This window comes from Scyliorhinus torazame, chromosome 4, assembly GCF_047496885.1.
Source record: "Scyliorhinus torazame isolate Kashiwa2021f chromosome 4, sScyTor2.1, whole genome shotgun sequence".
Classification (NCBI taxonomy): Eukaryota; Metazoa; Chordata; class Chondrichthyes; order Carcharhiniformes; family Scyliorhinidae; genus Scyliorhinus; species Scyliorhinus torazame.
In genome coordinates this window covers 217,018,882-217,041,434 of record NC_092710.1, presented here as the reverse complement: position 1 = coordinate 217,041,434, position 22,553 = coordinate 217,018,882, and the positions used below count along the sequence as shown (strand labels likewise).

At 47.0% G+C, this 22,553-nt stretch overlaps 1 protein-coding gene across 50 annotated transcripts in view; it reads right to left on the bottom strand.

The window, feature by feature from the left end:
- LOC140410753 (uncharacterized) overlaps window positions 1-22,553 on the bottom strand; it is a 526,658-nt gene that overhangs the window by 159,501 nt on the left and 344,604 nt on the right. For 27 of the 50 annotated variants that reach the window (XM_072499281.1, XM_072499289.1, XM_072499285.1 and 24 more), the window contains 5 exons: window positions 18,410-18,430; window positions 11,307-11,351; window positions 6,110-6,154; window positions 4,582-4,602; window positions 828-872 (listed from right to left, as the gene is read on the bottom strand). The exons of 9 other annotated variants lie outside the window; for them this stretch is intronic. In XM_072499281.1, coding sequence (XP_072355382.1) covers window positions 828-872; window positions 4,582-4,602; window positions 6,110-6,154; window positions 11,307-11,351; window positions 18,410-18,430 — 177 coding nt within the window. The remainder of the gene's footprint in view (window positions 1-827; window positions 873-4,581; window positions 4,603-6,109; window positions 6,155-11,306; window positions 11,352-18,409; window positions 18,431-22,553) is intronic. 14 more of the 50 variants (XM_072499293.1, XM_072499308.1, XM_072499312.1 and 11 more) reach the window with 7 other exon arrangements.

Here is a 22,553-nt window from a genome sequence, read left to right as displayed (position 1 = left end):
AAAAAGTGGCACCTAGTTCTGGATTCTCCGACAAGAAGACATCGAACATAGAGTGCAGAAGGAGGTCATTCGGACCATCGAGTCTGCACCGACCAACTTAAGCCCTCACTTCCACCCTATCCCCATAACCCAGTAACCCCTCCAAAACGTTTTGGTCACTAAGGGCAATTTAGCATGGCCAATCCACCTAACCTGCACATCTTTGAACTGTGGGAGAAAACCGGAGCACCTGGAGGAACCCCACGGAGACACGGGGAGAACGTGCAGACTCCGCACAGACAGTGATCCAGCGGCAAATCAAAACTGAGACCTTGTGCTATCCAATTGTGCTACCGTGCTGCCCTTGAGAGGAAATGTCCTCTCTACCCTGTCAAGACCCCTTGGGATCTTATATCATTCAATAAAGTCACATCTTACGCTTCTAAACTCCAGCAGATACAAGCCTAGCCTGCCCAACCTTGGCCCATATGACAACCGGACCATTCCAGTTTAGTCCAGTAAACCTTCTGTTCAAGCAGTAAGATCGTCAGATTTTAATTTGCACATTATTTTGATGATTATTTTATTCATACTTTACTATTAGTTTTAGCATTACAAAATTATCAAATGATTTTTGAAAGCTTTATTAGTGTAGCTTTTACCCGAACTTATCTTTGTTTCTTTCCATTGTCAAGAACTGTGGAAAATTGGAGTGCGGAGTGCTATATCTAGTAACCCCACTATTCCCCAAGAATCACTGTTAGCTTTAGCCAATTGTCAATGGAAGAAAGGAGAGCCTTGAGGTTGGCAATACATGTAATAATATATTGGTTGAACTTCTGTTTTACCTTTCTTTGCAGGTTTTGGCTTCACTTGCTTCATGGTTTCTGCCTCTAAATATTTGGTAAACAATTGATTTAGGCCCCATATTAATTAAACTTTAATTATAAATTAATATTGACCAGTTATTAATCTTATAAAATGTATATTCAATATACTATAGATATAGGGCGCGATTGAATGGGACAAGTTCCAAGTGCCATAGCAAGCGATGTTTCCTGCAAGCTCCTCGACAGCTGTGTAGGCGAGCTCTTGAGCACTATTGAACGGCACTTAGTCATTTTTCCAGGCTCTTACGAGTTTCTTGCCGGGTGAGTCCATTATTTTCATTACTGGGAGCTGAACTTGCTGGCAAGACCAGCTCCTCAGAGATCGGGCCGCCATTTTGAAAGGATGCATGATCTCTAGATGGGCTTGTGGGTCCCTCACACTCCCCACCCACAAGCAAACTGACCCCCACGCACATCAGCACTACTGCACATCCTGCAAGTGCAGACACACTGCTGTGGGGTCGCTGACGCCCTCCCTGTTTCAGGCCATCCCAACTCCTTTTGGACCCCCTCTTTTCTGGGACCCCCATCCTTTACCTCATCCCCAAACCTTCTGGAGGCCTCATAACCGCCCTTCACAGTCCATGTGGTGCAGCTAACCAAAAGTGCTGTTATGAGGGAGTTCCGGGATTTTTACATAAGCGACAGTGAAGGCACAGTGATATGGTTCCAAGTTAGGAAGGTTTATGGCTTGCGGGGGAACTTGCAGATGGTGGCATCCCCATCTATCTTCTGTCCTTGACTCTCTAAGTTGTGGAGGTCATGGGTTTGGAAAGTATTGACAAAACAGCCTTGGTTAGATTTTGTATTGCATTTTGTAGATGGTACATGCTACTGCACTGTGCTTTGGCAACGGAGAGAGTGAATGTTTAAGGTGGTGGATGGGGTAACAATCTTTATCCTAGGTGGTGTCAGGCTTCTTGAAAGTTGTTGGAGCTACAGTCATCCAGGCAAATTAATACATTTGTATCCCATCACATTCCTGACTCGTGTCTTTTAGGTTAGGTGGAGACTCGTACCTAATTTTACAGCCTTTAAAAGTGGCACTATGGGACTGGCAGCCATTATTTTGTAGCCACTACCCCCTCATGGTTTGGATATGGGCATGCCATGGGCAGCACCAAGCATACCTAATAATGAGGTGTCAGCTTGGTGAAGGTTCAACACAGAAATACTTGCCTGTCAAATAGTGGAAGCAGCAAGTGATAGAAAGAGCTAAATGGTCCCTCAACCAATGGATCAGATCTAAGCTCTGAGGCTGCCATACCCGGTCATGAATGGTGCTGGTCAATTAAACAACTCGCAGGAGAAGGAAGCTCACAAATATTCCCATCCTCAATAATGGGGAAGCACAGAAAATCAGCATTAAAGACAAGGCAGTAGATGGTTGCATTTGAGGTTGTTTTTTTTTTTGGGGGGGGGGGGGGTTGGGGGGGTGAGGGACAGAATAGGGGGGAAAAGAAATACATCCAGAGACCAGAAGACCATAAGACAGAGGAGCAGAACTACGCCACTCGGCCCATCGGGTCTGCTCCACCATTCAATCGCGGCTGATATTTTTCTCATCCCCATTCTCCTACCTTCTTCACATAACCCCTGATCCCCTTATTAATTAAGAACCTATCTATGTCTTAAAGACACTCAGTGATTTGGCCTCCAAAGCCTTCTGCGGCAAAGAGTTCCATAGATTAACCATCCTCTGGCTGAAGAAATTCCTCCTCAACTCTGTTTTAAAGGATCGTCCCTTCAGTCTGAGATTGTGTCCTCTGCTTCTAGTGTTTCCTACAAGTGGAAACATCCTCTCCATGTCCACTCTACCCAGGCCTCGCAGTATCACTTTAGTTTCAATAAGAGCCCCCCTCATCCTTCTAAACAGAGGGAGTGGAACTCGCGAGGAATAGGGAAAGAATGGGGATGAGGGTCACTCACAGGAGAGATCACAGGCCTCCCCCACACAGGGAGAAACCGGGGTAATGAACAGACCCACCCTTCCTCGAACACTCAAGCTCAAGGGGGGAGTGTGACATCTCCCCCCAGCAGCGGTTGGAGTTAGCGACGAGTGAGGGAAAAGACCCCAACTCTACCTGTGGGGATAAAACTGGGGGCAACTCTTACCATCAAGCGGCAGGAGCCCCAGCTAAAGCCCAACAAATACTCAAAATACTGAATATAATAAATGTAAATATTAAATAGCATTGGTGCCCCAGTCACGGTTACGGTGACAGAGAGGGGCTCAAATCTTGTTGATCCTATTGTTGGTTATTATTACTGTTGTTGCATTGCCTATTGCATGCAAATCTCAGTTTCCTCTTCCATTTCTTCAGTACGTATAACTCAAAACACCAACAAAAATATGAAAAAAAAGAATTCAACTCCGCGCTCCAAAACATTCTCCAAAGAAAACTGCTTCTCTAAAGTTTTTCAAAATGTCTCTCTGTGGTCCTTAGCTCCAAGCAGCAATTATTTCATCTCCCCAAGCCAACAAAGCAAATGAACTCTCCAGGGGCTTTCCCAGTCAAACCACAGTCCAGACTGAAAAACACATTCTTTGTCATTTTCATCTTCTGGCTGCTAAAAGCACCCAGGACCTGCAAAACAGAATTCTTAAAAAGAAAATGACGACTGCAATCAAACACACTAACCCCAGGTTTTTAACTCTTAAATTGCCCAATACATAAAATCCAACTTTTACGATGATTTAATTGTATCTGTCTCCAACAAGTCTGCTGCCTTTCAAGCCAGGAGTTTTCATAACATGACTGCAGCAGTCACATACTAACCCAGGCTTTTCACCCCGACTGCACCAAATACATTTCATACAATATATCTGGGGCAGGATTCTCTGCCGATGGGATGCTCTGTTTTGCCAGCACCTGGGGGTTTCCCGATGGCGTGGGGCTGCCCCACAATGGGAAACCCCATTGAGCGGCGGCGTAACGGAGAATCCCGCCGGCGGGTCGAAGCAGAAATGTGGCGTGGCGAGGCGGAGAATCCAGCTCCTGAAATTCCAATATTCATCACACAAAGAACCTGTAATTTGGATAAGAACGTAATTTGTGTAATTACTTTTTTGCTATGATACTGGTATTAGCCACAGCAAAGTCTCATTTCAACTATCACCTATCTCCACAATGCAATGTAACACTGAGAATTCATCACAGTGATTTCAGCACAGCGAGGCTGCATAAAATCAATGAAATGCAACGTGTTGTGAACTTACATCTAGATGAGGAGATTAATGGGGAGGAGGACTAGACTGTAGGTTATCCGATACTCTGGTCAAAATCCTTGAACTCCCTTCTTAACAGCACTGATGTTGTACCTACAACACATGGGCTGTAGCGGTTCAAGGCAGCAGCTCACCACCACCTTTTCACAGTCAATGAGGGATAGCCAATAAATGTTGGCCAAGCCAGCAATGCCCAGACCCCATGAATGAATCTTAACTAAGGAGTCATTTTTCACAAAAATATAACAATTTTTAGTAGGTTGTAAATCACAGCAATTCTGTACATTATGGATAGGTATTTATTATATCAATAAAAGAGAAGCAATTCTTCTAAATTTACAACTCAGCGAGGAAAGCGATCAGAAAATTGCATGTGCTGTAAAATGAAAATTCATGCCCAGTTTACTTTGTATAAGCCGGCAGCTCTAATCATACAGTTCTACAGCAAACAGCAAGAGGAAAATCTGCACAAAAGTCACTCACTTTTTACTTTTGGCTTTACTGCTGTTTCAGGAAAAAAGAGATGAAAATCTGAGGCAAAACGGTCAATTGATTTTTGAAAGTGAAGTTTTTCCATTAGTAGCAGACTAATTTGTCTTTGAATGGTGATCAGGAGAGGTGTCATACAATTGTTTAAAGCAGCTTCATAACATCACTCAATGTGGGTAATTCTGACTTTTGGTATTGGGAGTAAAGCACACAACATAGATTTTGTCTCCCAAAAACATTTCTACTGCTACTTGGTCTCTGATGGCAGTGCATTCCAGACCATCACCATCCTCTGGGTAAATATTTTTATAAGATAAACACTGTATTGCTCAACACTTGGTTAAATAAATTAATTGCCAATGTTGTGCCATTGTTAATAGAAGGAGTAAACTGGGGATGACAAACTAGAAGGCCAGATGTGGCCTCACCTCAGCCTTTTGGGTAAGGCCCAGCTGCATTTCAGCCACTTTAGGCGAGGCAATGGCATAATGGTGCTGTCGCCGGACTAGTAATTCAGAGACCCAGAGTCATGCTCTGGGGACCTGGGTTCCAATTCTGCCATGGCGGTGAAATTTGAATTCAATACAAATCTGGAATTAAAAGTCTAAAGGTAACCATGAAATCATTGTCGATTGTCATAAAAACCTATCTGGTTCACTAACGTGCTTTAAGGAAGGAAATCTGTCATCCTTACCTGGTCTGAGCTACGTGACTCCAGATCTACAGCAATATGGTTGACACTTAAATGGCCACAGGGATGGGCAATAAATGCTAGCGCTCCAGCGTCACCCACATCCCATGAATGCTTTAAAAGATGGGAGCTGCCCCCAAGGACTGTCAGCCAATTGGAAGGCTTGCAGCTCTTCAGTCTTATTAGCACCACCAGAGGTAGAGGCCACCTCTGGGACTTCACCCAGCTGTGAGATGATGTAGTCAAGGAAGTTGCCCTCAGAACTTGTTAAGTGGTGCCCAGGTTCGCAGGGGCCAGTTAGGTAGGCCCCAGAAATGGGAGGGGGCATTTGGTGAGTGCAGGAAGGGTTGTTGTCACAAGGGTGTCCTTATCACTGGAGGAATCCCTCCCCCCAGCCAATGAGTTCGTGATTAGGAAGGCCTGGAGCCCTCCTTCCCCCACTGAACCCACAGTGGCCACCAGGGGTCACTAGGCAGTTCTCCCACGTGGCGAAGGGCCCATCTGCCTCTGGTAAAATGCTAGAGGCAGAAGGAAGAGGCTCTTAATTGTCTGTTATCTACCTTCCCTACAGCACAGGTGCTGTGACAGCAGGAAGGTGACAGCTTCTACACCTCATGCTTATCTCACCATTATATGGTCCCCACTACCTCTCAGCCTATTACCAGAGGGTCGGAAAAATCCAGCAACTTGAATTGCAGGTTGCTAGACATGATAACCTATCCATTTCTAGAGACTCAGTGATAGTTTTATACTTTTTTGCATTGGAGGGAAAAGGGTGCTGGGAGGTTATAAACACAGATAAAGGTCTCACTGGTTGATCCTTTGTGTTACCTTTCTCTGTAGATTTTCGTTTCTCTTGCTTGACAGTTTCTGCCTCTAAACATATGGTGAACATTCAAATTAGATTCAACACAAATCATACTAGAACTGTACATAAATATTGACCAGATATGAGCCTCACAAGAGCAATGTTTAATGTATTTCATGCAAACATGCAGCAATTAATATTGCACAAAACATGGTGATAGTGGCCACAAAAATGGCAGCTACTGCAATAAGAAATTACAAATGACACAGGGAGTTCACAAACGTTTTCAGCAGAGAAAACTGGCTGAAAGCTGGGGTCTCCCCCAGTCTCCCTTCTGCAGAAGTGTATGAAATGGTTTTACTAGAAATCTACCAGCGCACCAAGATCTCATCATAATTGAAACATCTTCGACATCTGACTGAAGCTATGAAACCAGCTACCAAATCAGCATTACAGGAATCTTCCCTAAGAATCCATTCTCAGCAGGCCAGACAGTGGATTAGTCAAGCACCAATATTTCAGAGATGCATTGAAGGCCAGATTGGAGCTTGCCCAAATAACATGAAAATTGAATCAACACCTAATTAATTATATCACCATATTGCAATGGCACTGGTCAAAGCCACATTGACGTATTTATCTATGGCATAAACTGCGCTGAAAAACAGGCATGTGAACCGACAAGCCTGGTTGATGTTCTACAAAAGACATGTTCATATATACAAGGCATAGTGTCTTTGCCTAAAAAAAAATTGTTTGGATTATTTTATTAATAAGTCTAAAAGCGTGATTTAATATAAATAAAACAGAGTCCCGTGTTGGGTACGTTTAGTCGGATGTTTCCCGGCGCTGGCAGTGACGAGCATGACCCGCTATTAAATGGGACTCTGCTTCATTTCTGGACCTCGGTGAGGAACGCCCTGCCAAAGCTGCACTTGCTCCTATTTCCTGCACTAACGAGCTCAGCTTGGCATTGCAGGAAGGGATCGGGCCACCATTCCAATCACTGAAGCCTTTCAACTTGGCCTCCGGACCCCAACAACGTCCCAACCTACCTATGAGCGAGTCCTTGAACTGCCGCACCGCACCTCATAATGGCAGGGCACCCGGGGCTTGTTTCCCGGTGCTGGCAAGATGCCACCTGGGCACTACCCCAGGTCGCACTGGCAGCATGCCAATGTGTCCAGTTGGCATCAGGGGTGTCAAGGCACCACCCTGCCCCAAGTCCAACCACCCAGGGGCCCCCGATTGCCTGGGAGATGCCCCCCAAGTGCCGGCACACCTGTCCTCATTGGTGACCAGTGCTAATCGATGCTCGCTTGGAGTCTCTGAGGAACACCTATCGATCCTGCGCCTTGGGTATCTTTGGCGTGAACATATTCAAGTGAGCCTGACTGCAAACTTGAATATGTAAATCTGGATTCCGCACGTTGTGAGCGGGATCCAGATTGTGATGCCTCGCGAGATCTAATGAGATCTCACGAGGTGTATCAAGGCCATCAAATCTCACGAGAGGCCTCTTGCAGGATTTAATGACTTCGTCGAGATTCGTTTTAGGCACGACCAAGCCGATAGATTGGGACCAAAAGCATGCAGTCCACTCAGCTCATGAATGTAAATAAAATGTATGTTATTTCACATTACCAGAAAATGGATATACACATTTTCCATATCTAATAGAGTCTTAAAAAGATGTGCAGGTTAGGTGGATTGGCCGTGCTAGATTGACCCTTAGTGTCCAAAATGTTGCGTGGGGTAAAAGGGCTGGGCGGAGGCATGGGCCTCGGTAGGGTGCTCCTTTGGAGGGTTGGTGCAGACTCGATAGGCCAAATGCTCTCTTTCTGCACTGTAGGAATTCTATGATAACTACAAATAATGTCACCCATGGCATGTCCCTGTTGTGCTCAAGGTGTCTTAATTTAATATCTGTGGGTGCTGCATCAGTGTCCAATTCCTCGCTGGCAGTACCATTGGAGACAGCCTGTTTACTTTGCTGTCCTGGTGGCCATGATGACTTTGGTAGTTGTCTTCTGGCTGCTGGAGCCTGAGTTGGCTCCGATTTGGAGGGAGATCCAGCCCCATGGCACCATCAGATGCAGCGGCTACTGGCAGAGGGCGAAGCTGCTGCCCAGAGCATCCTGAGAGGAGCCCACAGAGAATGAGTTTGGACCTCCTTGCTCCGTAATGGACAGGCACCTAGCAGAGAGACGATGTGCCTCATCCATCCCTCAATATTAGGCAGGAACTGAAGAACCTAGATTGGGGGCGGATGTTTGAGGGCAAATCAACATCTGACATGTGGGAGGCTTTCAAATGTCAGTTGAAAGGAATTCAGGACCGCATGTTCCTGTGCGGAAGAAGGATAAATAAGGGCAATTTCGGCAACCTTGGATAACGAGAGATATTGTAGGCCTCGTCAAAAAGAAAAAGAAGGCATTTGTCAGGGCTAGAAGGCTGGGAACAGACGAAGCATGTGTGGAATATAAGGAAAGTAGGAAGGAACTTAAGGAAGGAGTCAGGAGGGCTAAAAGGGGTCACGAAAAGTCATTGGCAAATAGGGTTAAGGAAAATCCCAACGCTTTTTACACGTACATAAAAAGCAAGAGGGTAGCCAGGGAAAGGTTGGCCCACTGAAGGATAGGCAAGGATTCCTTGTGTGGAGCCAGAGGAAATGGGCGAGGTACTAAATCAATACTTTGCCTCAGTATTCACCAAAGAGAAGGAATTGGTGGATGCTGAGTCTGGAGAAGGGTGTGTAGATAGCCTGGGTCACATTGAGATCCAAAAAGACGAGGTGTTGGTCGTCTTGAAAAATATTAAGGTAGATACATCCCCAGGGCCTGATGGGATTTACCCCAGAATACTGAAGGAGGCGAGAGAGGAAATTTCTGAGGCCTTGACAGAAATCTTTGGATCCTCGCTGTCTTCAGTTGATGTCCCAGAGGACTGGGGAATAGCCAATGTTGTTCCTTTATTTAAGAAGGGTAGCAAGGATAATCCAGCGAACTATAGGCCTATGAACCTTACGTCAGTGGGAGGGAAATTACTGGAGAGAATTCTTCGAGACAGAATCTACTCCCATTTGGAAGCAAATAGATGTATTAGCGAGAGGCAGCACGGTTTTGTGAAGGGGAGGTCGTGTCTCACTAACTTGATAGAGTTTTTCGAAGAGGTCACAAAGATGATTGATGCAGGTAGGGCAGTGGATGTTGTCTGTATGGACTTCAGTAAGGCCTTTGACAAGGTCCCTCATGGCAGACTGGTACAAAAGGTGAAGTCACACGGGATCAGGAGTGAACTGGCAAGATGGATACAGAACTGGCTAGGTCATAGAAGGCAGAGAGTAGCAATGGAAGGGTGCTTTTCTGATTGGAGGTCTGTGACTAGTGGTGTTCTGCAGGGATTAGTGCTGGGACCTTTGCTGTTCGTAGTATATATAAATGATTTGGAGGAAAATGTAACTGGTCTGATTAGTAAGTTTGCAGACGACACAAAGGTTGGTGGAACTGCAGATAGTGATGAGGACTGTCAGAGGATACAGCAGGATTTAGATCATTTGGAGACTTGGGCGGAGAGATGGCAGCTGGAGTTTAATCCGGACAAATGTGAGGTAATGCATTTTGGAAGGTCTAATACAGGTAGGGAATATAGAGTGAATGGTAGAACCCTCAAGAGTATTGACAGTCAGAAAGATCTATGTGTACAGGTCCACATGTCACTGAAAGGGCCAACAGAGGTAGAGAAGGTAGTCAAGAAGGCATACGGCATGCTTGTCTTCATTGGCCGGGGCATTGAGTATAAAAATTGGTAAGTCATGTTGCAGCTGTATAGAACCTTAGTTAGGCCACACTTGGGAGTATAGTGTTCAATTCAGGTCGCCACACTACCAGAAGGGTGTGGAGGCTTTAGAGAGGGTGCAGAAGAGATTTACCAGGATGTTGCTTGTATGGAAGGCATTAGCTATGAGGAGCGGTTGAATAAACTCGGTTTATTCTCACTGGAACGACGGAGGTTGAGACCTGATAGAGGTCTACAAAATTATGAGGGGCATAGACAGAGTGGATAGTCAGAGGCTTTTTCCCAGGGTAGAGGGGTCTATTAGCCTGTGCACAAATGGTGAAGTCCGAGGATCCCCAGATATTAGCAGCAGAGCTCATTCCGTTAGTATTGCAGGAGTAGACACAAGCAGCTAAGGACAATAGGTATGGGCAGCTGCTAGAGCAGACGTAATGGATGGCTTCAAAGGAGATTTAAAGATTAAAGGGCGAGGCCAAAGCCTGGAAATCGTGGACCTGAGTAAGGGGCAGTGCAGGAATGGAGTAGTGATGCTTGGCCTGGTGATTTACAGGTCGGTAACCTACCATTTTTCTGCAAGAAATCTGTAGGTTTGGTTTCCCTAAGTGCAATTGCACAGGAGCGTCTAACACCTGCCCCTATCATGGGTGCCTCTTGCTTGTCTATAGCCTGGATGTTTTCTGCCCACAAGGTAGGAAGTACAGAATCACAGAATTCGGCACCAGCTCTTCGAATGAGCATTTCACCTTGTGCCATTCTCCTACTTCTCCCAGTAACCCTGTACATTGTACTTTTCAAATAATATTCTAATTTCCTCCTGAATGCCTCAATTGAACCTGGTTCCTCAAGACTCTCTGGCAGTGTATTCTGAAACCTAGCCATTCGCTATGTGAAATGTCACTTTTTCTTCTTTTATCAATTACCTTAAATTTGTGCTCTCTAGTTCTCAATACTTCCACCAATGGGACCTATTTCCCCCTATCTATTCTGTCCAAGCACCTCATGATTTTAATACTTCGATCAAATCTCCTCTCAGCCTTCAATGTCTCCAAGGAAAGAGAATCTATTTTCATAACTGAGGCTCTGTAACACCTGAAAACTGGATACATGACCCAGTTCCTCGGCAAACGTGTTTATGAGGTAAGAATTTTAAACTGAACATCACTTCACTTCGCTGTGAACGTTATGACAGAATTGTTAATTAGGTTTTATAAGAAGGCCCTGTATGGATAAACTTTGGTTTAACTAGACTGAACTCCATTTGCATTCCATTGACAAGAGAAGATGTAAACTGGTATGCAGACTTATAGACATGATAATCCATCCATTTCAGAAGTCCTGTTAGTCTGTGGTTTGATCATTGGAAGAAGGACTGAGAGGTTAGAAACATGCATAAAGCTCTTACTGATTACATATTTGTGTTACCTTTCTTTGTAGGTTTCTGTTTCACTTGTTTCACAGTTTTGGGCTCTAAACATTTGGTGAACAATTGAATTAGGTTCAACGTTAATCATAGTTCCATTGTACATGAATATTGACCAGATATTGGTTTCAAAGGAGAAACATTCAACATGTTTCATGCATACATGTAATAATTAACATGGCACAAAAATGAAGCAGTGGGTTCCCCCAAAATGGCTGCTTGCCCCACCCATTTACTGCTTCATTTCTGGCCAGTAAAATGTTCAATTAGAGGTGAATCCAGGTGTGAATGTTATAAATGCAACCCGAGAAGGTACGAGTGCATTATTTCGATCCCAATGTGACTGATACATTCTTCACCTGACCACTGTTAGTTTCTGCTCCTGCCGACAAACTGCGCGTGGTCACCTTCAGTGGAATGGGAAGATCCGACTAGCGGAATGGGCCGAAAAATCCCACCCTATTATGGTCATCTACCCATTTCAAAAGGAGCTGGGAAGAGATAACAGAGGAATCATTACACATCATTCATAGTTTGTTATAAAAGGTACAGTGCCAAAGAGCTAATGTAATTCCTCTTAGGCCAGAAAATGAAGCCTCTGTGGAAAAGTAGCAGAATGGATTACAGGCTGGCTTCAAGGTAGAGTAGGAATGACAAGAGTGCCAGAAGATGGAAAAGGTGTTCCATAAGGATCAATTCTGGGACCACTGCTGTAAACAGTTTACATTAACAATTTGAACATTGGAATCAAAAACGCAATTCCTAAATTTGCAGATATCAAATGGTGAGTACTCCAACAGATTACACGAGGACATTAATAAACTTGCAAGCTGTGCAAATAATTGACAAATGAAGCTTAACACGGATAAATATAAAGTGGCACATTCTGGTCGGAAGAATAGGAAGGTCATTTATTATTTGGAAGGTCCATGACTAGATTGGGGAGAGGAATGAAGGAATCTCAGAGTATAAATCGCCATTCACTAAACATTGTGCAACCGGTTAGAGAGGTTACAAAAAGAAAACAAAACACTAGACTTTATTTCTAGAGTTATTGAATTGAAAATAAACCTATTTCAAAACTTGATTATCCATGTTCTGAGTGCCAGTTCTGTGAAAATATTGCAATTTACAAATCTGATTTGGTTCATTTGATCCATACTTCAGAATAAAATAAAGTATACAACAATCAGTATTATCATTCTTCAAAAACAATTCCTCGAGATCGAGGATGATTTGCTTCCATTCCAGTTTGATGGGATCTGAGATGGCTGATAAAGTTAACACGTGATCTGCAGACTCTGGCAAGCGCAGCTCGCAGGTCAGATAAGTAGTTTGGACATTTGTGAGCTCTTCCCGACACCCTCAACTTCACCTCTGCATTTTCTTGACAAAGCATCTTGATGTGTTCAGTGCCTTCCTGAATCAACATTCATCATTTTGGTCAGTCATTGTTGTAACCCCAGTGGATGTCACAGGATAGGAACCATCAGGTTTCCAGTGCCCTCTGAGGAATATAAACTTCCCTGGTAAAGTGGCGGGGCTTCCCTGTAACAGGTGCAGCCCCTCTTATATAAAAACCCCGACCTGGGTGAAGGTTGAGGAAAGAGACCATCTGGGGTGTGGTGGTGATTTAATTGCAAGTAATGAAAAACCTTTTTGTGCTCTAACCTATGGTTTATGATTGGCTATTTATCCATGATCTTACACTGACGACGAGGATTCCGTGGAGCCGCCGTCGACACCAGTTGCTACGGTTTACCTCGTCTAGGCTTCGTCAGGCCCCACTGGAAGCCATCAGCAAGGCCCAAATCGGGAATTTGGAGCTAATAAACGCAGGCATGGATGACTGGGGGCAGTACATAGAGAGGATGGAATTCTTCTTCCACACGACTATGATAATTGGCAATGTACACCAAACTGTAGCCTTTGCTGACAGCTTGTGGGGGGCCCACGCATTATAAAAAGCCTAACCCAGCTGGACCTTGTGGACACCCGCTCGTTCACCTTGGTAGGGGAACACTTCCGGTTTCACATGGCCGCTCAGGCTCAAGGCGAAGGTATCAGTGAATTTCTGGCTCGTCTCAGAAACTATAATAATGATCTTTATTGTCACAAGTAGGTTTACTTTAACACTGCAATGAGGTTATTGTGAAAATCGCCTAGTCGCCACACTCCGGCGCCTGTTCGGGTGCACTGTGGGAGAATTCAGAATATCCAATCAACCTAATAAGCACGTCTTTCGGGATTTGTCGGAGGAAACCGGAGCATCCTGAGGAAACCCACGCAGACACGGGAAGAACATGCAGACTCTGCACAAACAGTGACCCAGGCTGGGAATTGAACCTGGGACCCTGGCGCTGTGAAGCAACAGTGCTAACCACTGTGCTACCGTGCTTCCCAAAACGAGCTAAGACCCATGAGTTCAGCACAACCCTGGGCAAAGCACTACGCAAACGGTTAGTATGCTGGATCTGCGATGCGGCCACACAAAGGAAACTACCAGCGGTAGCTCATTTAGACCTCCAAAGAGCTGTGGGAATTGCAGTTAAGAGGGAAAGTCCAAGAACTCCAGGGGATGGCAATGCTCAGTTTAGGGCACCAAACAGCTCTTGCACACAGCTCGCAAGGAGTGAAAAACCCATTCCCCAGCATTGGGACACCTACAGGCAAGGGGCGAGAGTCCCGGGAACAGCGCCAAACCTTTTCCTCTGACCAGGAGGAACATGAGTATAATTACCGGCCTGCAGCAGTAGCAGCGGGACGCAGGGGTCCGGGGCACAGAAGGCTCGTGAGGAACTACCCACCCACTGCACTGCCAGGCATGAACCCATGACATGACCCACTAAATGGAGGACGATGACAATCAGTACCAACAACTACATTGTGTGGCAGCTGGAGGAATTGCACCCATCCAATTCCTGCTGCAAGTGAACGGCCACACGACCCGCTTGGAACTCGATATGGGGGCTGCTGTGCCTGTCATTAGTGATCACACCTTCAACTGCATACGATCTGGGATTCGTCCGCTGACTCTCCATGATACCAACGCAAGGTTAGCTACCTACACAGCAGAGCCTCTCTCGATTGCGGGCACCACAGCCATCCCCGTTGAATATGGCAGGGTATCATGCTTACACCGGTATCCAGTCCCCGGGATCAAGGATTTGTATGCCAAGCTCAGCGGTGGACTTATATTCACCAAGCTAGATATGAGCCATGTGTATCGGCGTGCACAATATTTAAGAGGGTCATGGAAAACACATGTGGCGGTCTCCTTAGGCAACATATTGTTAACTGGCTCATCCGACCAGGAGCACCTCTGCAACTTGGCAGAAGTGCTACAACGCTTTGAAGTGGCTGGCGTCCGCCTCCACTGAGAGATGTGATTCTTCAATGCGGCCAAGGTGATGTACCTCGGTTACTGTGTGGGCCGTTACAGTCTGTACCCCTTGGCGGAGAAGGTCTAGGCCATCCGCCAAGCCCCAGTGCCAGGGGGTCAACAGAACTTCGGGCTTTCCTGAGGCTGGTCAATTGTTGTGGAAAGTTCCTCCCAGGATTAGCCATGACATTGGCTCCCCTCCATAGACAATCTGGGCGTGGGGCGCCGAGCAACAAGCCGCGTTTGTCAGAGTAAAACAGCAGCTTTCCTCGTCAATTGCTCTTTCAATTTCACCCCTCTATCCACTCATACCTGAGACACATCCTCTTACGCACCGGGCCATGCAAGCCCACATGACAGAAGATGGTTCCAAGCGACCTATCGCATTTGCATCTGGGTAACTGGCCGAGGCGGAGAAATGGTAGAGGCAAGTGGAGAAAGAAGGCCTGCCCATGCTATTTGGCGTCACAAAATTCCACCAGTATGTTTTTGGGCACCACTCCATTGTCCTCATGGACCACAAGCCCCTTCTGAGGCTCTTCATGGAGGATAGTGCGATTCCTCCCATAGCCTCTGCTCACGTCCAGCGCTGAGCACTATTACTTGCAGTGTATAACTTAAGTATTGGAACTCCGCCCCAGGGCCCACATACCCCACGTGGCTGCTTTGAGCTGCCTACTGCTGCCCATTAAGCCACCTACTCCCAAAACAGCCGATGAGGTAATAGCTCTCCTCCATTTTATGGACTCACTACCGGTCACTGCATCTCACTTCCGCGGCTGGACCCAGACCGACCCACAGCACTCCCACGGTCAGACACTTGGTGCAGTATGGGGCCCAGCACCGGGCTTTGCCCGAGGACCTGAAGGCTACACAGTGAAGGTGCAAGAGCTGAGCATCAAAGACGGCGGCACCCGCATGGTGGTCCCCGAGTGCGGATATGCAGCTCTCTTACTGAACTTCCATAATGGACACCCGGGAGTGACTGAAATGAAGATGCTCATCCAGAGCTATGTCTGGTGGCCCAGTAACAACGTTGAAAGAGTAGCCCAGCGATGTCTCAAATGTCAGGCGCTTACCCCCAGAATCCCACTCCACCCTTGGGAATGGCCCAGAGGGCCTTGGGCCCGGGTACATATAACCTTTGCGGGCCCTTTCCAGAGGACAATGTTCCTCATCCTTGTAGAAGCTCACTCTAAGTGGCTGGAAGTGGTGGGGATGTAGGCGACAATCGCCCAGGCCACTGTGGACAAACCATGCCAGATTTTCAGTACGCATGGAATGCTGAAGGTACTGGTATCTGATAAGGGCACGACATTCACCAGCACGGAGTTTGAGGAATTCACCTCCTCCAACAGGCACATGAGGACTGCTCACTACCACCCGGCTTCGACCGGACTCACCGAAAGAGTGGTCCAGACATTTAAGCTGGGCATGAAGGAGGTGACTGCTGGATCGTGGGATCTCACCTGGCACGATTTTGTTTTTCCAATCGCACAACACCACATGCCATGATTGGCGTCGCGGCAGCGGAACACTTGATGGGCCTCGGCACCTGCCTGAGGTTGGTCATGCCTTCTTTAGGAGTGAGGATCTACCAGGACCAGTCCGAGGTCAACGCCGTCGGCAGGCCCACACATTCGCCCCCAGCAACTCCATGCACATCCGAAACTTCAGCGATGGAGCCGTTTGGGTCCCAAGTGTCATCTTGGTGGCCACTAGGCCGGCAGCCTATCGAGGACAGGGCACAAGGGAAAGCATCCAATCACCATGTGGATCATCTTCAGAGCCGTGTGCCGGACATCCCACTGAACAGCACCCCCATCCCCGGTCCCAGACCCAGCAGGCCCGCCGCTGACCCGATCGCGCCTATTGCTGTCGCCAGCGGCTCCAGTGCCGCAGACAAATGCCCCCATCTGAGGACGGCGAGATGTTGGACGAGGATCCACTCAGCTCTGAGTCAGAGAGCGAGATAAGTCTGACTGTTATATCCAAGGTAAACCGCCACGCATATTCCCGTAACAATGCGAACATTGAAAGAGTCGCCCAGCGATGTCCGCAATGTCAGGCCCTTACCCCCGGCAGCCCCACTCCACCCTTGGGAATGGCCCAGAGTGTCTTGGATCAGGTACATATCACCTTGGCGGGCCCTTTCCAGAGGGCAATGTTCCTGATCCTAATAGAAGCTCACTCTAAGTGGCTGGAAGACACTTGCACCAGCCACCGCGCCTGCAACACCGCCTCCACCTCGGCGGTCGTCACGCAAGCGCCATTCTCCAGTCCAATACATGCTCCTCTGGCCGACACAGACCATGTCAGACCGTTAACCCCAATCTAAATGAACCAGAAATGCCTGGACAGGTTCCGACAGACATGGACACGTCTCCTGCCTCGGGGGCGGTGGGGCGCTATAACCCCAGCAGAGATCACGATTTCCCATGCCCTCCGGGAAATTTGAACTTACCTAGTAAAGGGGCCGGGCTTCCCCTTAACAGGCGTAGCCCCTCCAGTGTATAAACCCCAACTTGGGTGCAGGTCGGGAAAGGAGACCCTCCGGGGAGTGGTGGTGATTTGATTGTTGTGCTCTAACCTACGGCTTATGCGTGGCTGTTTACCTTGGATCTAACAGTCATACTCATGTGAATCAGTGAAAATATTTTATCACTTCAGGGGTGCTTAGAGGACATTCCTAAAGTGTTTCTACTGTCCTCCTTTGGGTACCTCCAAAGCAGAGGTACCAAAGTACTTGCGGTTTCCAGGATCCATATCCTGGTGAGGAAGAGGTGTTGCATATGAGGAGGATGAGAACAAGTGGGTAAATATACTGACCTTTTCAACTTTTATTTTATTGAGGCACAGTTCACATGAACCAAATCAAATTTATGAGCTGATCTTCACAGGACTAGCACTCAAATCATGGACCACCATTTGACAGTGTGAAGTGTATAAATACATTTTGCTGGTATATATAAATGTGGAAAGATATGAACTGTTGTTAGAGAAACTTTGCTCAAATAATACATTCTCAGCATGCCGACTCAAGTCGATGGATTAGCCATGCATCAATATTTTCTCACCGCGTTGAGAACCAGGATGGAACTCGCCCAAGGAATTTGTAACTTCAATCAATGCCTAATTAATATCAATATCATGCAATGATGCTGGTGATAGCCACACTGAAGTCTGCAATTGGCTTATTTATCTGCACGATGATGTATAATGCACTGAAAAGCAGGTATGTGAACCGACCAGCCTGATTTCATCTCATCGAAGCTCTAAAAAGTAGCATTTGTACATATAAAGGCACAGTACAACATATCTTCATATATATATCTATGTATAAAATTGTTCTGGTTGTGGTATTGAGTCTAATTGAATGGACAAATGGTGGGAAGGTAGGTAGCTGACAGCATCTTACAAAAAGTAATAACTGAACTAAGTGCGATATTACACTAAAGCATAACAATTGTTTATTTCAGGTGTAAAGCTATTCTGTGCCTTATATGTATATAATATATATTGAAAGAGTAGAAAATTGGATTCAGATTGAATCACGAAGCAACGATTTCCGTCCATTCAAATAGCCATAAATGGAAATTTCATGCAAACGTTTGCTTTGTATATGCCGGCAGCTCAAACCATTTAACTGTACAGCTTTTGCAAAGAATGAAAGCTCTAATCTCAACAAACAACAAGAATAAAATCTCCATGAAAATCACTCACTTGGTTCTTTGGGCTTTACCACTGTTCAAGAAAAGAATAGAAATCTGAGATAACAAGGTCGGTTTTTATGGAAAGAGACATGTCTCTTACTCCTGCCGGACCAACTATTTTTCAACAATGATCAGCAGTAACAATTTGCCCATCCTTTGATTGTTAAAGGTTTGCTTTTGGCACATTGCTGACAAGGAGCTTAATGAGAGTATGCAATCACAGTCTATTTGTAAACGTGCCTTGAAAGAATGTGCATACTTTGTTAAAACTGATGGTAGAAACTTGTACTTCACAGTTACGGGTAGCTCTGCTCCTACAGCTGCTGCTCCTGGACATTGTTCCAAATTTCAATTCTGATGGTGCACCAGACACAACTAATGCTTGTGACATCTGCAGGTTACTGGTCGAATTTGGGTGGGATTCTCTGGTTCCCAAGCCATATATTTCCCAGTCACATGCTGTTTGCTGGCGGTGGGCGGGATTCTATCCTCGTACCGCTTATCAATGGAATTTCCCATTGAAACCACCCCACTCCGCCACAAAACCCACTGGCGGGGGTGCACTTCCAACAGGAAAGGTGAATCCTGATGACTGGAGAATTTCGGCCCTTATCTTTCCCCCTGACATAACTGTTTGGACAGGACAACATTGGAAATAATTAAATGCTGTGCACAACTCAGGGCATATGAGTCACAAAATCTCTATGACCGATCGCTGAATACTGCGGTGATTCGCAGGATGGAGAGCTAAAAATACAGCTAAAGAACCAATTGGATTGAATGTTGTTTTAACTTTCGTTGCAAGTTTTGGTTTCATTTGGTTTTCACCTCTGAACATCTGGTGAACTATGTTTGAATTATGTTCAAAATTAATCATACTTAAATTATGCATTGACCAGATGTTGATCTCACAAGATGCACAATCAACATGTGGTATGTAAAATTACTAAAAGAATACATCAGATGATTTTTCTCTTGTCATCACCTGAGAAATTGGCCCAATCCCCCTCATTTGCTTCTACTTTTAAAGATAGTTAGATTTTCCTATAGAGACAAATTGAGATGGGAACCTTATAACTAACACCAAACAGAGTCAAGTGAAATCAATAAAACAAAAATGCCACTATTACACTCACTATTAAGTATGTGCCTGATTACCATGAATAAGAAATGGTACAAGTCAGATCACGGCATGGAGAATGCTCTGCTTGTCGAAAGAAAGCAAAGCTTGTTAAGTTTTGCAAGACCCCCCTCTTCATCAATTTCATCAGCTTCCTGTGCATGATAAAGGGGCACAAAGAGCTTGGTCAGCAGCAGTTTGTTTGAGAGCAAGAAATGTTGTGTGGCGACATTTCTTGAAGGTCTCTTGTTCGCAAGTAAAGCACAGAAGTTGGTTTTGTGGCAAAAGTTGCATTTGTAGAGAATACTGATCAATGGGAGCAAAAATAGCCAAAACTTCAGGAATCGGAAAAATGTCTGGAAACTGGAAATGGAGGAAAATTCCAGTTACTGAGTCTACCTGGGAGTTCTGCCACAGAAAGTCCAACAAAGGAAGATAGCCCCTTTGGGAGAAGCCTGTCACCATAATGCAGAGGTCAAGGGCGCGATTTTCCCGCCAATCTCATTGTGCCGGGATTATCGCAGGAGAGGCCATAATCAGGCTTCTTGTCAGACAGAAACCATGCGCGAGTCAACCAGGCCCATTAGACTCATAAATATGCATGGCCGAGTTGAGGTTGCATTCTCCCTGTGCCCAGGAGTCAACGACTGCACCGGTGAGGCCTCACCCAGGCGCCAATTAGTACTGGTCTCCAAAAGTGAAGACTAGGTGTGATGGCCAATCCAGGTGTCTCGGGAGGCCACTGAAGCCCCCTGCGTGGTCAGGGAAAGGCAGGACCCTGGCACTCCCCTGGCACATGGGCAACCTGGCAGCACCGCTGGCACTGCCAGGGTGCCTCTGTGACAGGTTGGTACTATCAGGGTGTCAGTGGCACTGCCTGGATGCCAGGATGCCAATGCCAAGGTGCCAGATTCATACTGGTAAGGGTCGGGGCTTGAGTGGGGTCATGCCCATGAAAGGGTGGTGGAGGGGGGTATGAAGGGTGGGGGGTGTAAAGTGGGGGTATGAAGGGCATCATAAAGGTTGGCAGGGTGAAATGGGAATCCTGAAATGGGGTCCTGAAAGGTGAGGGCCCTCAGCAACCCCATAGCAGGGTGTGCTCATTTGGTGGGGGAGTGGGGTGTAATACCCACGTCTGTGGGGGGTGGCACTGTCTGTGGGTAGGGGGTGTAAGGGACCCTCAAGTTCACTTAGAAATCAAGGCACCCTTTTCAAATGGGATCCTGATCTCGGAGGAGCCGGTCTCGTTGGCCTCCTCACTGTTGAATGGAATTGTAAGTGTGGGCTAGATCAGGGAGAAACTCGAAGGCCCCAGAAAACTGGCTACGGTTGCAATTTAACCACCTCGTTGTGCGCGATGTGGATCTGGGTGCACCAGGGAAATAGTGGGAAAGGGAAAAAAATAAAGATTCGTGTCAAACGCCAACCAGTTTGCACTTCACCCGGCCTGCTTCCAAAGGCAAGAATTTCCGGAACCCGCCCAAATATGACGAACATATCATTAACTCTCATTTGTATTCATTTTAATCTCATTAACGAGATTGAAGTTGAATGCAGCGGTCTCCCGGGAATTACCCGACTCCCCAGTGAGAAATTACGCGGGTGCCGTTTAGCACTCCTTTACAAAAATGTGAAGCTGGCGTAATGGCTGCTGAGGGAAAGTAAGGAGGCGAGTAGCCATTTCCATCTCCTGGCATGCAGCTCAGGGGCACCAGAGCTGCTGGGGCAGTTCTCGGTGGTGGGGAGGGGGCGAACTCTGGGGGGGGGAGTGGGGGGGGGTTGGGCTAGGCCTGGGGGGCTGAAGCATTCCAAGTCGGCGGTCACCCCGACGTGGGTGATGGGCTTTGCGTTTGTGAGGTCTTCAAGCATCTTTAAATATTGTGAAGTCCCTACCAGAGGCAACCACAGCTGCAGCCAGTCTGTCCTACCAAACACGCCCATGACAGCCCTGCTGTGGTTTCTATCCTAAAAATCAATTTTCACCAAAGGGTAAGTTTGTGAATCAGGGGCGGGCACCTGAGCACCGTCTCCCTAATGATCCCGGCAGAGGTCTGGGATCTGGGACTCCTGATGTGGCCTGGGTGAGTGTGCAGGGCAATGTTTGCTAGCACAACTGGCTCGCTGGGTGGCACTCTGAGAGAAGGCAGGACATGTCAGGGTGGGGGGAGCCTTGTGGAATTTGAGGGTTCTAGGACGGAAGCCCTGATTGGAAACTGATCGTCAGTCTAGCTCCTTCTCCAATTCCTTACATATATCAAAATGGTTGCTGGTGTCAGTCCCCCGGCGCTGCCCTTGCGTTGCTGGTTGTAGCCCAGGCTGCCAGGTGCCAGAGAAGACAGCAGCAACAACGCAGACTGGATGCGGAACCCCATGTGAAGGGGGCCGCTGCACACCCTGAAGATCCGGCCGCCCATCATGCTGAGGAGGAACCCAGAGAAGGAGGCCAGCGACGGCCCTAGGTGTACAGGCGTCGTTGGTGTTTCAACGAGATGATGGACAGCATGTGCCACGGGACATTCCGTCTCAGGAGAGAGACAATGTGCCACTTGTGCCAGGTCTTCACAGACTTGGCATCCCTTGGAGAAGGAGGACAACTGCTCCCGGTGGCTGTGAAGGTCACCGCAGCCCTGAACATTTATGCAACCAGTACTATCCAGGACTTCAGCGGGGACCTGTGCGGTATTTCACAATTTACAGCACACGGGTGCATCCAGGAGATCACGGATATCCTGTATGCCCGGGCATCAGACTATATCCCCTTCGAGCTGGACCAGGTGCACCAAGATGCTGGATTTGCTGCCATTGCTCCAGGTTCAGGGACAATCCACGGGACGCATGTTGCCCTGCATGCTGCTGTCTTCCTATTGGTGGCAGGCCCCAGGTTGCCTCCAGTGTTTCCTCTTCCCTAACAGTGCCCATAGAGCCCTGGGGGACTCCATGGGACGGAGGGGCAGCTGGAGTGAGCTGCAGAGGTCTCTGAGTCATCTGGATCTGCCAGTCCTGGCGACTCCCCATTGTATGCACCATGGTGCTG